Here is a 16055-nt window from a genome sequence, read left to right as displayed (position 1 = left end):
TCGCATGTCGGGCTGGACCCGACCGCGGGGGGTCGCGACAGGAAAAACACCTCCGTTGGAAACCTTAACGGGCAACTTGGAACATGCCCAAGCTGTTAAACAATTTCTCAGTTACTCACTTGTTGAAAGCCATTAAAAGCCGCCTGAATTCTACAAATGGTTTTCAACACGGAGGTGTTTTTCCTGTCGCGGCGCACACAGATTTGCCGAGTCGTCACGGAAACGACTCGGCGAATTTGCGCGTACGTCTTTCATTAAAAAAATGTCCACTCGGATATTCCTCACAGGTCCAGAAAAAAATTTGATAAAGCAACGCGCGCCGTCTCGAGCAGCGTGTGAAACAAAGGAATTCAGCCGAGAGGGCGGGACCACATCACTCAAGGCCTGCCCACAGGGAAATGACGTCACCGACACGCGTGAAAAAAGTCACGCATGCGCACGAGGGTTCAAGCATGATTGGTGTAATCGCATGTCATTCAAATCCATATAGTTAAAAAAAAAAATAAAAGGGTCAGTTTATTATCTAAGAGACCTCGTATTATATTCCAATTCTAAGGTGGAACTATGCCAAAGGTATATCTAAATTTTTAAAAAGGAAGAGTAAAATAGGAGAGTAGAAAAGAGTAGAGTAGAGCCACTTAGGTGCCTGGTCTTGAGAACCAGGGATGGTAGGTTAAAAAGCTTTTTTATCCCATGGGAACTTTTCCTACCCACCCAAGCAGCTCAAGAAAAAGGTATATATAATATAATAAATAATAAGACATAAGAAGGATAAGACATCACAGGAGAAGATTGTAGTATAGGTAATTAGTATGTAGACTAGTAGTAAAATCAAATCACTGCGACCATGAGGCAGTCTGAGTCTGTGGACATTTTTAAGTCAAGACTCAAAACCTATTTTTATTCTCTTTCTTATGGATAGTTTTATTTTTATTTGTTTTATTCTTTTACTTCTGTTTTTATTTATGTATTTGAATTTTTTATTCATTTTTAATTATTTATTCAATTTTATGTTGACTTGTTTTATGTAAGGCACCTTGAGACGGCTTTTGCTGTGATTTGGTGCATTATAAGCTAATTAAATTAAATTAAATTAAATATAGTTAGTAGGCTAAGCTGTAAAATCAGAAGCTGTGAGTGTGTGAGTGTACTGGTATCTATCTAAAGTAACTCTGTTAGCATACTATAGGAAAATAAAAAGTATAATCATTATGCTATCAAATGGAAACCTAAGAACTTAGGTACTACATCCCCTGGCAAAAATTATGGAATCACCGGCCTCGGAGGATGTTCATTCAGTTGTTTAATTTTGTAGAAAAAAAGCAGATCACAGACATGACACAAAACTAAAGTCATTTCTAATGGCAACTTTCTGGCTTTAAGAAACACTATAAGAAATCAGGAAAAAAAAATTGTGGCAGTCAGTAACGGTTACTTTTTTAGACCAAGCAGAGGGAAAAAAATATGGACTCACTCAGTTCTGAGGAATAAATTATGGAATCACCCTGTAAATTTTCATCCCCAAAACAACACCTGCATCAAATCAGATCTGCTCGTTAGTCTGCATCTAAAAAGGAGTGATCACACCTTGGAGAGCTGTTGCACCAAGTGGACTGACATGAATCATGGCTCCAACACGAGAGATGTCAATTGAAACAAAGGAGAGGATTATCAAACTCTTAAAAGAGGGTAAATCATCACGCAATGTTGCAAAAGATGTTGGTTGTTCACAGTCAGCTGTGTCTAAACTCTGGACCAAATACAAACAACATGGGAAGGTTGTTAAAGGCAAACATACTGGTAGACCAAGGAAGACATCAAAGCGTCAAGACAGAAAACTTAAAGCAATATGTCTCAAAAATCGAAAATGCACAACAAAACAAATGAGGAATGAATGGGAGGAAACTGGAGTCAACATCTGTGACTGAACTGTAAGAAACCGCCTAAAGGAAATGGGATTTACATACAGAAAAGCTAAACAAAAGCCATCATAAACACCTAAACAGAAAAAAACAAGGTTACAATGGGCTAAGGAAAAGCAATCGTGGACTGTGGATGACAGGATGAAAGTCATATTCAGTGATGAATCTTGAATCTGCATTGGGCAAGGTGATGATGCTGGAACTTTTGTTTGGTGCCGTTTCAATGAGATTTATAAAGATGACTGCCTGAAGAGAACATGTAAATTTCCACAGTCATTGATGATATGGGGCTGCATGTCAGGTAAAGGCACTGGGGGGATGGCTGTCATTACATCATCAATAAATGCACAAGTTTACGTTGATATTTTGGACACTTTTCTTATCCCATCAATTGAAAGGATGTTTGGGGATGATGAAATCATTTTTCAAGATGATAATGCATCTTGCCATAGAGCAAAAACTGTGAAAACATTTCTTGCAAAAAGACACATAGGGTCAATGTCATGGCCTGCAAATAGTCCAGATCTTAATCCAATTGAAAATCTTTGGTGGAAGTTGAAGAAAATGGTCCATGACAAGGCTCCAACCTGCAAAGCTGATCTGGCAACAGCAATCAGAGAAAGTTGGAGCCAGACTGATGAAGAGTACTGTTTGTCACTCATTAAGTCCATGCCTCAGAGACTGCAAGCTGTTATAAAAGCCAGAGGTGGTGCAACAAAATGCTAGTGATGTGTTGGAGCGTTCTTTTGTTTTTCATAATTCCATAATTTTTTCCTCAGAATTGAGTGATTCCATATTTTTTTCCCTCTGCTTGGTCTAAAAAAGTAACCGTTACTGACTGCCAATTTTTTTCCTGATTTCTTATAGTGTTTCTTAAAGCCAGAAAGTTGCAGTTTGAAATGACTTTAGTTTTGTGTCATGTCTGTGATCTGCTTTTTTTCTACAAAATTAAACAACTGAATGAACATCCTCCGAGGCTGGTGATTCCATACTTTTTGCCAGGGGTTGTATATGTTGATGTCTTTAGAGGAACACATAAACTGATGAATCATTAAAAATCTACACCCTGTAAAATAGAATTGTAAATGGCGAAAATAAGCTAGTGGAAGAGCTAAATTAGCCGTGAATAAGCCAACCGTACCCAGCAAGCTAACACGATAAACAAATATGTCTGACTTACTTCTTACATAACACTGGTAACTGAAATGAGGGCTTTCACATCTCCAGATAGCCTTCAGACAAATTTTGGCAAATTGTCAGATTCCTAAATTTGTTTTTCTTATCTTAGATATATGTCATAAAATGCTAACAGAACAAACTACAAAATTCAAGGCAGCTACCTGCCTCTGTTAACAGGACCCTAGAAACCTGAGCTGTCATTCAAAGTGACCATACCGCTAATTATTTATAACTTTATGGTTTAAGATAACTTAGATGAGTTAAATAAAACTTATTATTGTTGCTGTAAAGTTGGAGATTATGGGCTCCTTTGGGGACTGAGTCACTTTTGGAGCAAACCTCAAGTGGCTACTCAAGGTACTGCAGGCTTTTTATTTTATTTATTTATTTATTTCACACTGAAGATTGCCCATTTATTTACAAATTAATCCATACCACACCATCAAAACACTTGCTATGGTGATCATGCCACCCACATGCCAAGTTTAATTTAAGCCAGCCTTTCTCAAGGAGTGGTCTGCGGACCTCTGTTGTTCAATGAGTATATTGGTAAAATATCATATTTTAAATTATAATCATATTCTAACTTAAAACTATTCCTCAAACAGTTTATAAACAACTCCAATGTCAAAGAGATAGTAATAATACTGCTGAAATATGCTGCTGGAGTGGTCAGTGCAGCTATTGTTGGATATTGTGAGAGTTTAGTCCACAAGATTTTTGTTATTGGTGGAGTGGTCCTTGGTATGAAAAAATTTAGAGAAACACTCTCCCCAAGGACCTTGGGGATATATTGGCAAATGTGTGGTCCAGCAGACGGATGGACCGACAGACGGTGGATTGGGGATAATAAAGGCAACAAATTCTCCATTTATATACAACGGACAGTGTGCTTTACTGTACCTTTGTTGAACGCATTTTATTTTATCGATGGAGCAAATCCCTAAGATGTACATTAAAAAACTGTCACTTTTACTCTTTCCTTATAAAAAATGGAAGTGATGTCTCTTCTCTTATTGCTGCAGCCTGCTTGATTTACATTTTACCACCTGAGATCGGTCTGATATGCCGTCTTATCCCGACCCCCTCCACTTTCCCTCATGCACGCGCCCATACCCACACACTGTATTGGCTGTGCTTGGTGTTCTCATTGATTTCCCGTGTCCTTGTACTGAACTTTTTAAAAGGTGGCAGACAGCTACTGTTGCGAAACAGCAAAGCAATCACAACTGTGCCATAGGGACATCTCACATGCAGCCAATCTCGCTCATACCGAAGCTTCAAAGAGATGGAAAAATGCATTTTAAGATTCAAAATGCCAAACAGCGGGACTGACAGCGCCACAAAATCTTTCATTACCCACACACAACGAGCAGATCAAATATCAAATGTGCTTTTTCCTTCCCCTCCTGCCTATGTAACATGATGAGGTGGCTAAGCACAACCACCGGCTGAGAATATTTTTACAGGAATCAAACACGTAAAAGAGAGAGGGAGAAAAACTTCAGGAACTTGAGACGTCGGTGTATCCTTTAAATCCTTAGCTAGTTTGTCTGTGTCTGTCAACACACATCTGTGGCACGTTACAAACAGCCTGTGTGTTTGATGTGAGGACAGCGTGGCTAATGCGAGCTGCCTGAAATGCTATACCTCTGACTCAGTACTTCTAGTGCACATACAGTATCCATCATCCCTTGTCAGACTCCGTGCGGTTAATATGATGCTAAGTTACATGTGGTTTGGTGTATTATTTCAACGTGAGAGATGATAAGCTTAAACATACAAGTTATCCCACATACATCTGAGTACCAAAGCTCATCACTGATCCTGAATAGGGATTCTGCGGGGGATGCTCTTTGAGATATGGTGGCTAAAACAGGTTTGCCATTTTATTGCAAAGCACTCGAAGCAAACGCCGTGCCTCATATTGAGCTTGGCGGCGTAAAAATTGGATCATTTGACAATAAAGATCCCATATGCAATTTCCCACAGTAAGAGTTTCCTCCACAATAAAACTTCCATTATGCAATTTCTGTCTTGAAGCAGTGCTTTAGTAATCGTTCAAGCATATAATAACACCTCCCTCCCCCAAATCCGAGTGTTCGCGCCTGTGACACTGTTTTTGTTTTGAAACAGTGGAATTGGACAGGCACAGGGACACGGGGCCTCAAACCAGCATTTGGGGCTGTCGTTTTTGGGATGGAGAGATTATGAAGGAGTGTGCCATTGAAATCGATTTTCATTGAAGGATAATGTTTTTTTGCAGAATACGGAACAATGTGGCCTTGGTACCCAAAGATAAGAGCTGATGGAAGATGTCCTCTGTGACAGTCTTTACCAGTGGTCGGCAAATCCATCTGTATAATATAACTATGCATGATTTCAGGTAAACTATGTAATTTTATCTAACAACTACTGACAATTTGGCAAACTATAATGACAGCACAGATTTTGAATAAATGTGCAGGTCATATTCTTGAGTATTTTTTGTCTCCTGAAGTATTATTTAACCATATTTTGGCACCCAAACTGTTGAGCCAAGACCACTTCGGAAACTGCACTCTCACCATGGGGACACTGGTCTAAGCTTTTTTTTTTTCTTTTTCATCCATTTTCTATACCTGCTTACTCCAATCAAGAGTCACGGGGGCTGGAGCCTATCCCAGCAGTCACAGAGAATGAGGCAGGGTACACCCTGGACAGGACGTTAGTCTACCACTGGGCCATATATATAGACAAATACATTGAGACGCACACCTATGGACAATTTAAAGTTTCTAATTCACCTAAGTTGCATGTGTTTGAATGTGGAAGGAAGCCAGAGCACCTGGGGGACCCACGCAATCACGTGGAGAACATGCAAACTCCACACAGAAAGGCCCCAGGTGGAAAGCGATCCCACAACCTTCTTGCTGTTTGGCAACAGTGTCAACCACTAAACCGCCACTCGGCCTCTCTATATGCCTGTACTTACTGACATTTAATACTTTGCATTTTGCATCACCACACAGGGCTTCATAGTGGAGGATTTTCATACACCAAAACAGATCTAATCTAGGTTTGCATCTCTCATGTGCCTTCTGGCAAACTGCAGCTGAACATTCAGTTCTTTTTAAGGAAATCCTCTATATTCTTTTATATGCACAATTTCTCCAGTTTCTGCCACAGAAACCAATAACATCTTCAAGGTTGTCTTGGCATCTTTCCTCACTGATCTCCTTGTTGCACTTCATTTTTGGGAACTGATGCCTCAGGACAGATTTACCCTACAGTACCATGCTGTTTGCATTTCTTAACAACGGCGGCAAATGAAGTCCAAGACATAATCAGTGTCTTGGAACTGTTCATGAATCCATTCTCTAACTTGTCTAAAGGAACCAGGATGTAAAACTGATGGTGTTATACTACACATGCTTTTATATTTTTAATTATTTTAATTCATGATGTACAGATTACTTTTCAATGTGAGTTGAATAAAAAAAAAAAAAAAAAAATTCTAACATAAAAGCTCAAGTGTGAACAAACTGTCACATCACTGTATGCTAAACCGTTTCCTCTGACTGCTAACAGTACCTGAATTAGGCACAATGAGGTGACCTCCCTGTGAGCTGAAGGACCCCAGTGAGGTGCAGGATGGATCCCTGGCACGGAGCAAGGTTTGGGTCTGGGTGCGACGTCCCATGGTGCTGTCGTTGTTGTCCAGAAGGCAGTGTTGCAGCTTCGGTGACAGTTTGGAGGAAAATTCTCCTCCCAGGTCATCTTGTGGGGTCACTAATCCTGAGGAGTTGTACACCTTAATCTTCAGATTAGGAAGTGGGTCCAACAGAGGGGAATTCGTCATGGGGATTTTATCTGCGACATCATGAAGGGCATAGACGGGACCGCGGTACATTGCTGCTGCAGAGGTCAGGTCAGGAGGCGCTGTTAGGAGATCAGCTACGACAGACAAGCAAAACAAAAAGAAAAGAAAATATGGTCACCACCATAGTGTCGAAAATATGTTGACAACTTGTTAAAAAACAGAAACAAACAAAAAATCTTTCAAGAATAAAAAAGGTGCTGATTTGGTTTGCTAATGTTTTTCACTCATTAGGAAAGTTCAGTTCAACACAATGAAACACTGCTCAGCCAGAGAAGCAAAGCATGAAATTGTGATTCATGAATAACTGATGACACCAATAACACTCAGTTTACCCATGAATGCTGCACTGAGTGGGTGGAGCGAATCCAGAAGGAGCACTTGTACAAACACATCCAATTCCTTATCATCTCTCTGCTTTCCAAAGTGTCAGTAACATAAAAATACGCAGCCAAAATGTTTTGGAAATGAACATTTTTATTAACAATAATTGTATATTGTATTGTTTTTCATTTGCGATAAGCAGAAATAGGTCTGATATTGCATTATACCGCGACAACAATGGGATCACTTTGGTATCAGGTCCTTCTGGATAATCCTTGAGTACTGCCAGAGTGACTTGTGGCCTTGTGTCTGGACAATTTATACTACATGGTCTATTTTTCTATTTAGAGGGCATGTAACCAAAGTGCATTGTAGGAAATTAGGCATAAAAGGGGATGGGTTGATCCTTGAAATTATTGATGTCGTGTTTGGGGAAAGTGTGAAATACTCCAATCAGAGTGTGTAGAGCAGGTAGCTGAGTGGATAAGTAGTTGGCCTGCCAATATTTAGACTGGGGTTTGAATACCACTCATGCTAAATGTCTGCATCCTTGGACAAGGTACTTAATCTACATTGTCTCAATCCACCCAGTTGTAAATGGGTACCAGCCTCAGCTGGGGAAGTAACCTGCATTGCACTAGCATGCCATCCCCTTGACGCTATGGAATATGGAGATAAGTACCAGCACAAATGGGCCTCAGGGCCTATACAGGGCTTACTTCTTAAGAGTATCATCTCCCATCCCCTGTAAAGCCCTGAGTGCTCCAAGTACACAAGCACTCTCATATTGAGAAGCTCGACTCAAGTGAGAGTTTTTCTGGGAAGTTCATGAATCTTTGCCAACAAATAAGAGTTTGCAACTTCCCCGAGATGAAACAGCAAGATAAACAAAGGTTGTTGCATCAGGCAGGGTGAATGTCAGTTGGGATCCAAAGCAGCTGATGGATGTAGCACCAGTGCATTTTATAATTCTGGTCATAAGTTGGATAACTGGGCCGTTTATCCTGAGCAATTTTGGAAGACGTTTCCAGTCCATCTCTCAAACCCCAGCCGAAGACCCTAGCAACTGGACAAAGCCAAAGCGATGTAAATACTACCACCTGGCTGTGGCAGATAACTGTTTATTGTTGTGAGACAGGGATGGACTGTTGGTCTGCATGGGTGGTTGAAGATCTGGACCAAGGCATTTTTCTATAGGGGGATGGATTTGACAATACACAGCATCACTGCCTGTTTCTAGACCTCACCTGACCTCTCTAAGAGGATGATTCTAGCACTGAAGGTCAGCAATGAGGTGGGCCCAACTACATCTAGTCTTCCGCACAAGCAATTGCTCCTTCAACAGAGGATGACATGTCATGACCCATAGTTTCTATAGTTAATAATTAGTACACCAAGACACTTGACCTGATCTGCCATCTACATTTCTTTGCACGTCACCCACAGTTGCAGATGGTAGGTGTACATGGTTAGTGGTTCCCTGGTGTATCCATGTACATACTTACTTCAAGTGGAACCCGACCTGCCCACACGCAAAAAGTCTCACCACCTCTGCCCACAAAGTCTTCCAAGGTTTCTTTGTTCTTGCCGAAGGTAACTGCAGAACATTTGCTGACCTTTAGGGAGTTTTAACACATCTATCATCACCACATATGACTCCTACATTATTTTGAAATGTTTATATCTGGTATCGTCTAATGTTTTATCTTCTTAACAATCTAATTACTAGTCTAATTACTAGTCGTACTCTGATCTGTTTTCCAACTGTGTTTTTGTCCAGCTTACATGCATTATCTCTTCATCCCCGCAGCCTTACTTTTGTCTCAGCAGCCCAAATGTAATTATACTTTAATATGCAACACAGAGACTTGCCTTATTATACCTTAATGATGGTGCATAGTTTGACCTCCCATCACAACAAGAATTCTCATAGTTTCATCACTTTGCATCCACAAAAAAATGCTGTCTGCTTTTGTCTCAGTATTTCTGCTCATCTGTAGTCAAAAGGGCACATTTACATTCCCACAATCACGACACTCGTGTTGTCAGAGTGGCTGAAATTAAACACGCCTCATCTGCGCGGGCTTTGGGCTGATAACACAAGCTGTTTGGTCACAACAACAGGTCTGACTTCCACTTTCTGTCTCTCTGTCTCATAGGTACAGCAAAAATTCTTAAACCAATCAAGTACAGGTGAAGAGTTCAGATGCAAAACCCAGTAAGTGTTTTTTTTTTTAATGGAGAAAAATGCAGTTGAAAATGAAGATTTAAAGGAAACCATATTCAGAAATGCACAGACTTTCTGTTGTGTGTTGGGGGGGTTTGGCTGGACATTTTGGTTTTCTTTTCTTTGCTCTCCAGGTGGTATGCAAACTGATTTATTGTCTGTGGAGAAGGTGCTGGCAGAAGAGTCCTTCACCCTCATCAACGTAATATGCAGCACCTGTGGATGATGCTCACGTGCAACCTTAAAGACTTTCAGCTGAAGCAGATAATGAGATGGCATTCTGCATTTGAGCCATGTGTGATTCAAGCAGAATTGCCGGGAACTCGACCTTGTGATGTTCATTTGTGAGACGCTGAGGACCGCACCTGGGTTTGACACATCATGCCTGTGAAGGAGGACGGGTGAGGGACACATGCTGTCAGCACACATCAGAGGTGATTTGATTGTCTGAATAATTGTTAACAGTAATTTGGTATTTTGTTACGTAGTATATGTGAATACTGATGAGAGTTGTGCAGCTTGCTTCTCACGGCCGTGGCGTGCGGACAGATGATCCTCCACCTGTTGTGAGAAGCTGCTCATTTACATAAAGCTTAAATTCAGACCTGAATGTGTTGCTGATAGTGTGTGCCTTTGAAGGATATTAGTTGTAGCTGCTGACTTACCTCACCTTTTCTATCCTTCACAGAGTCGGTTTGTCGTGTCCACCTGGGGGGTGTTTGGCGGTGAACGTGGGTCCAGAAGCGCCGGGCTCCGCCAGACAGACGCGTTTTATGTTTGTACACCGAGTATTGCACAAAAGGGGGAAAATAAATTGTTTTGTTATTGGAACCGCTTTCTGGTTATTTTAGCGCTGGGTTCAGTCAGACGCAGGTCCGCTCCTCAACCCGCGTCGACACATAACACTTTCATCATTAAAATGAAAACAGTTTGTTCAAATTCTTTCATATTTTGCTCACTGATGGTCCCCTTGACAGCCAAGTACATGTTGGCGTCAACTAAAAATTTATGGTTTTGGAGATACTGGGTTTTGCACTTTTCAATTCTGACAGCACAAAGCAACACAAAGACAAAATTACACGTCACACCTTTCCGAGCAGTCTTGATGCTGACTGGCTGGAATCCTCCATTGAGGGCAGAGGAATCGATGATGTCAGAGTCAAAGTCTCGGTGGTTCTTCCTGTAGATGAGCGCCACGACGACAGAGATAACCAGGCACATGATAACTGCTATGGTGATGCCCACATACAGCGCTACATCATCTGTACTTGGGGCCACTGGAGAGGGACCAGGGAAGAGAGATAAAGCAGAGACAGAAAAAAATGTTTATTTTTAATATCTCATAAATTCACTTTAATAGCATTAAGATTTTTACTCAATATGCAGAGGTTCTGATAAAACCCATTATCAACAGACTAATATCCTGGTTTATGCTTGAACCGGATATTAATAACCATCTACTGGGAAATAAAAGCATGCCGTGTGTTTTTGAAGTTTTTTTTCATTGTGCTTAATGTTGACCAGGCAAACACTCTGGTTGTTGATGAACGAATGCGCTCTCACTTATCAAAAATGATTAACATCACTGCTATTCAGCAAACCAGCATAGTTGTCTTAAAACAGATATTAGCCCAAAAATACCCCATATAGATATAAAGGAGATGCATCCTGGAACACCGAAGCGATCCATTTCTGTATTTGCCACTTTAAGCAGAAGACAGCTGCTGCTTGCTACACCTGTTTTCTCTCCAGAGAGCAGGTATCTTGTTCTTTACCCAAACACTCATACTAGTGTACTATATAGTAGGCAAAAAACAATATTTCATAATCCACTGAGTATCCAAGTACTCAGTATGCCTTTAGTAGAAGTCAAACAGTACCTGGATTGTCTACTACCCTGATCATGTGTAAACAGCCTACACTACACCATCCCATGAGATGGCAGGAGCCTGATAACCAAAGAAGAGCAACTTTGCCAGACAAATCAAAGAAGATATCGGACATACATGAAAACCGGAGTGGCCTCCAAGAAGTCAAGGCTGAGTATTCAGATGCAGGGTGTAGATCAGATCAGTGAGTTTGTCTGTCAGAGCCAGCAGTGGTCCAGATATGGCCTAGTTCAAAAATAATGAAGCCTAACTGTTGATTTGCATTGCATTTGTCATGAACAAGCCATTATTTTATTTAGCACCATCCAGTTGCCCATAGTCTCTTTGACAGGTACTGAAAAGTTCTTGAAAAAATTCTGCACAGTTCCACTTAGCACTTTTTTTCATCAATTTTGTGTGACATTGATATTTAGCATTATCATTTAAAGTTGAATGTTAAAGAAATAACTTTATATTTTGTCAGTTTGTTTGTTTGTGCTTCATATTAACACACAGCAATACATTTTTGTAAAGGTAGAAATGTCATTTCCTAGAAAAAACATCATGTTTCTAAAGCAAGGTAAAATTGTCCCAAGTATAATGCTGAGAATAAGTCCTTGATTTATTTGTGTCAAAACCTTAGCTATATCTCCTACTCTGCTTCAATAGAATAATTATATTACTTGTTCAATAATACCAGGAACTAATGGACAGAATGTCTTTGTTTCAGGCTTCTGCAGACTAAAGAAGATACCTCCAACTGTTGTCGCAAGCGTTACGCTCTGGCACATTATAGTATATACGAGGTCTATTAGAAAAGTATCCAACCTTATTATTTTTTTCAAAAACCATATGGATTTGAATCACGTGTGATTGCATCAGACAAGCTTAAACCCTCGTGCGCATGCGTGAGTTTTTCCACACCTGTCGGTTGCGTCATTCGCCTGTGAGCAGGCTTTGAGTGAGGAGTGGTCCAGCCCCCTCGTCGGAATTTCATTGTCAGGAAATGGCGGAATGATTTGGGCTTTTTTTTAAATCAGAATTTTTTCAGAAACTGTTAGAGACTGGCAGCTGGAAACCATTAGAAAAATTTTCTGGCTTTCGGTGAAAATGTTATGGGCTTGGTAGAGAATAAGGAGTGTTACTGTCGCTTTAAGGATGGCCCGCAGCGGCTGTGGTGCACGCCACGCTCCGAAGCCGCCATCGACAGGCTGAACGACCATTTCATTTCTAAACGGATGGCTGTCTGGATCCGTGACCATCATGTGCCATTTGTCTGGTTATCACAAGAGCTGGACATCAACCATTTTCTGGCAGATTTCACTTTTAATAAGAGATTTTGTCATGGAAAGCCGAGCAGAGGCTTCGCGCGTCACGATGGATTCACTACTGGAGCGAGACAAAACCACCTCCGTTTTGGTCTCACAGGATGGCTTTGAGATGGCGTTCAGACAGCTGTCGGTGGTTTTTCCATCGAGTGATTATCCGAGAAATTGTGGATGTGCCTGGACATGCCAGAACATGTCCTGTGAGGCTTCATCACGGCGTTGCTGTGCGCCATGCGGCACCGCCGCGACGCGCGGAATTCCTCCACACGTCTGTCTCAATGTGCCGAAAAAGTGCTGATGTCCACGTCTTTTCACAATTCCTGTGCTAGTCAGATGACATCCCAGATAAAACACAGCGTCCAGTTTGGAAATGAACAGCACATTCCACTGTTACAGGAGTTTTTGTCATGGAAAGAGGAGCAGAGGCTTTGATTATTTTTAATAATCAAAAATGGACTGATTTTTTTTATATTACAAAGTTTATCTAGGCTTGTCAATGACTGGTAGTATTAGTCAAAATACTGAAAATTGTGTACATCACACAAAAACATTTCAGAAACAAGGTTTCAAAACCTAAACGAGAGTAGGCCTCCTCACTAGTGTTCACAGTTATTTGTGAACAGTTATTTGTGACCTAGTGAAACAGTTATTTATTTCTATATGTATTTATTTATTTTCATTGTTACATGGTTTTATCTTTTCTGTTGTGTTTTGTTTCATTAGGTTCTTTTAGTCTCTTTCTCTAAAATTGTATTGTAACATTATTAGTCTATTATTATTATTGACTATTATTGTCTATTATGTAGACTATTATTGTTGTTGCTATTATTAACATATGAATAAAAATAAATTAAAAAAATTACAATTTGACTATTTTACGACAACGAACGCTGAGCCATTAATTATACAGAAAAAAAAATCAATGCAAACAGCTTAATGCTAACTTTAACATTGAAAACGCCATAGACATGCTAACGCATTAGCATCGGTCCTGTTTTTAAGTTATAAAATACATCTATCAACTGTTTCAGAAGACCATAACAGGTCAGTTTAACATAAAAATATTAAATATTACTCACAGACATATGCTCTTCAGGGTTTTAGTGGGAAAAAATTAAAATAAATCGAAATAAAACAATGAATCCACGAATCGTAGATCGAAGCACTGCTTCAATCTGCAAATCACTGCTTCAATTTATTTCAAGGTTCAAAGCAAAGCTGCTCTGCAGAAAAGTTGATTACAGACCCGCTGCAGGTCTGTAATCAATGCAGAGAAATGATCATTTTCCTGACAAACACCCCCCAAGTGCGCAAGTGCGCAACTGCAAAAAAGCCGACCGGACATGCCTCATGACAAATCGGCCTGACTTCTTTGCAGTCACGAGTTGTCTCTGGGTGAAAACACGACTTTTTTAGTATGTGTGTGTTTTTTTTTTTTTTGTAACGAGTAACGGCATGGCGCATAGAAAATGTATCGGAGTAGAAGTATGCAATTAACATCGCAAATGTAATGAAGTAAAAGTGAAAGTAAGCTGACTTTAAAAAAACTCAAGTACAAAGTCTCCCAAAATGTACTTAAGTACAGTAGTGAAGTATTTTTACTGCATTACTATACAACACTGTTCCAGACCCTCTCTCTCAACACTGCAAAAACTGGTATCTAAGAAAGTAAAAAGACTTGTTTAAAGAAAATTTGGCTTTTTGTATAAAGAGAAAACTAATCTTGTCGAGCATTTTATACATAAGAAAAAATGTCCTATTTTGGGAAAATGTTTGCTAGTTTTGAGAATTCTAACCAAGCAAAATTTCTTACCCCATTGGCAGGTTTTTTTTGCTTAATACAAAACAATTTGGCTAGATTTAGGATTATTTGGCTTATTATGAGAGAGCCAGTTTTTGCAGTGAATGTTAAAGTAAAAAAAAAAAAAAAATCCCCTTTAACAGCATTCACTCCAAATGTTAGTTGTTTCTTTCTTACACTACTCCCCACACTTTCACCAAATTTTAAGAAAATCAGTTTTGTACTTTGTGTGTAATCCTGCTAACAGTCAGACCAACACCACCAAAAACCTTATCGAAATAAAGACGTAAAGGATCTGCATCGGCATCAAGATTTAAGCAATTCTTTCCTTATCTCTCCACACAATTTTGTATAAATCTGGCCGTTACCCTTTCAGATATCTGTACTCCACAGCGACCACACAGACCTCTGCAGATGATCAATTTGCACTTAACAACACTATAAGTGGCTGCGGCACAGCCCGATGACACGCTGTCCTCACCAAACACACAGAAGTGACATCAAAAGTTCTTAAGACAGAAATATAGGCATCTTCATCTTCAAATTACCGTGCTGTCTGCTGGAGTTCACAGTATGTCTCTGCCTTTGTTCTTACCCACTGCAGATAACATCTAGACATAGCATGCATTTCTCAAATTGTCTTTCATCTCTGAGTCTCAGAATCTTTCTGTACACTTTCCAGCTGGAGAAACCTCTGTGATTAGTTGGCCTGGCTCGGCTTCAGTAGCTGCTGGAAGCTCAGACTGAGACAGGCACTCATTACACATCAGACCATTTAACAGATGCCGACCGACAGTCGGGACCCTCTGTGGTGTTTCTAAAGTATGTCCTTCTTTGTCACCAAGTTGACCAATTGTGGAAAAATCATCTTCTATAGAAAATAAAATGCAACAAAGTAAAAAGAATCTGTGTACTGTGTCACATGTGGAGAAAAATATACATATTTATGCTTAAGAAAGGGATTGAGGATATTTTGACAGACGTGCATTTGGGCAAAATCTAACAATGCAAACAGCACGTGAGCTGCAACAGTAGATGGCAGCATTAGACATATACACGGTGCACAGCAAGCTCAGGGCATGTATGATGACATTTGCGTAAATTAGCCTCATGTGTTCCAGTGATACAGATGGTGCTCAATCTGTGTGTGATGATCAGAGTATTCTGTTGCACAAAAGCAACTTTAGCAATGAAAGCAAACGCAGACAGTGATTTTCTCCCAAATGAAAGAAATGACTGGTCTCATTTTCATTGATTGTTCTCTTCCGGTTTGGTTTTAACTTGATCAGTCACATTCATTGAGTTTGAAAGTCTTGAGGAATGACCTTCTCTATCTTGGCTTAAAGCTACAGTGTGTAGGATTTAGCATCATCTGGTGGTGAGGCTGCAGACTGCATTATGCTGTCACCACTCACAGTTTTGTTTCTTTGGCGATGAGGATCTTGCCTTCTCTTGTAATAAGCAAGTATGATCCTCCATTTGACAAAAATGACGGTTCTTTTCTTCAGTCTTCTGGTGTCACACACCGAACGGTCCCCCTAAAAATC

General features: G+C 40.1%; 1 protein-coding gene across 4 annotated transcripts in view; it reads right to left on the bottom strand.

The window, feature by feature from the left end:
- The window catches only part of unc5c (unc-5 netrin receptor C), a 299504-nt gene that overhangs the window by 25359 nt on the left and 258090 nt on the right, over positions 1–16055 (bottom strand). For all 4 annotated transcript variants that reach the window (XM_034191664.1, XM_034191665.1, XM_034191666.1 and 1 more), the window contains 2 exons: positions 10600–10788; positions 6675–7037 (listed from right to left, as the gene is read on the bottom strand). In XM_034191664.1, coding sequence (XP_034047555.1) covers positions 6675–7037; positions 10600–10788 — 552 coding nt within the window. The remainder of the gene's footprint in view (positions 1–6674; positions 7038–10599; positions 10789–16055) is intronic.

The sequence above is a fragment of the Thalassophryne amazonica genome, chromosome 17 (assembly GCF_902500255.1).
Source record: "Thalassophryne amazonica chromosome 17, fThaAma1.1, whole genome shotgun sequence".
Lineage (NCBI taxonomy): Eukaryota > Metazoa > Chordata > Actinopteri > Batrachoidiformes > Batrachoididae > Thalassophryne > Thalassophryne amazonica.
This window is presented reverse-complemented; position numbering and strand designations above follow the sequence as displayed.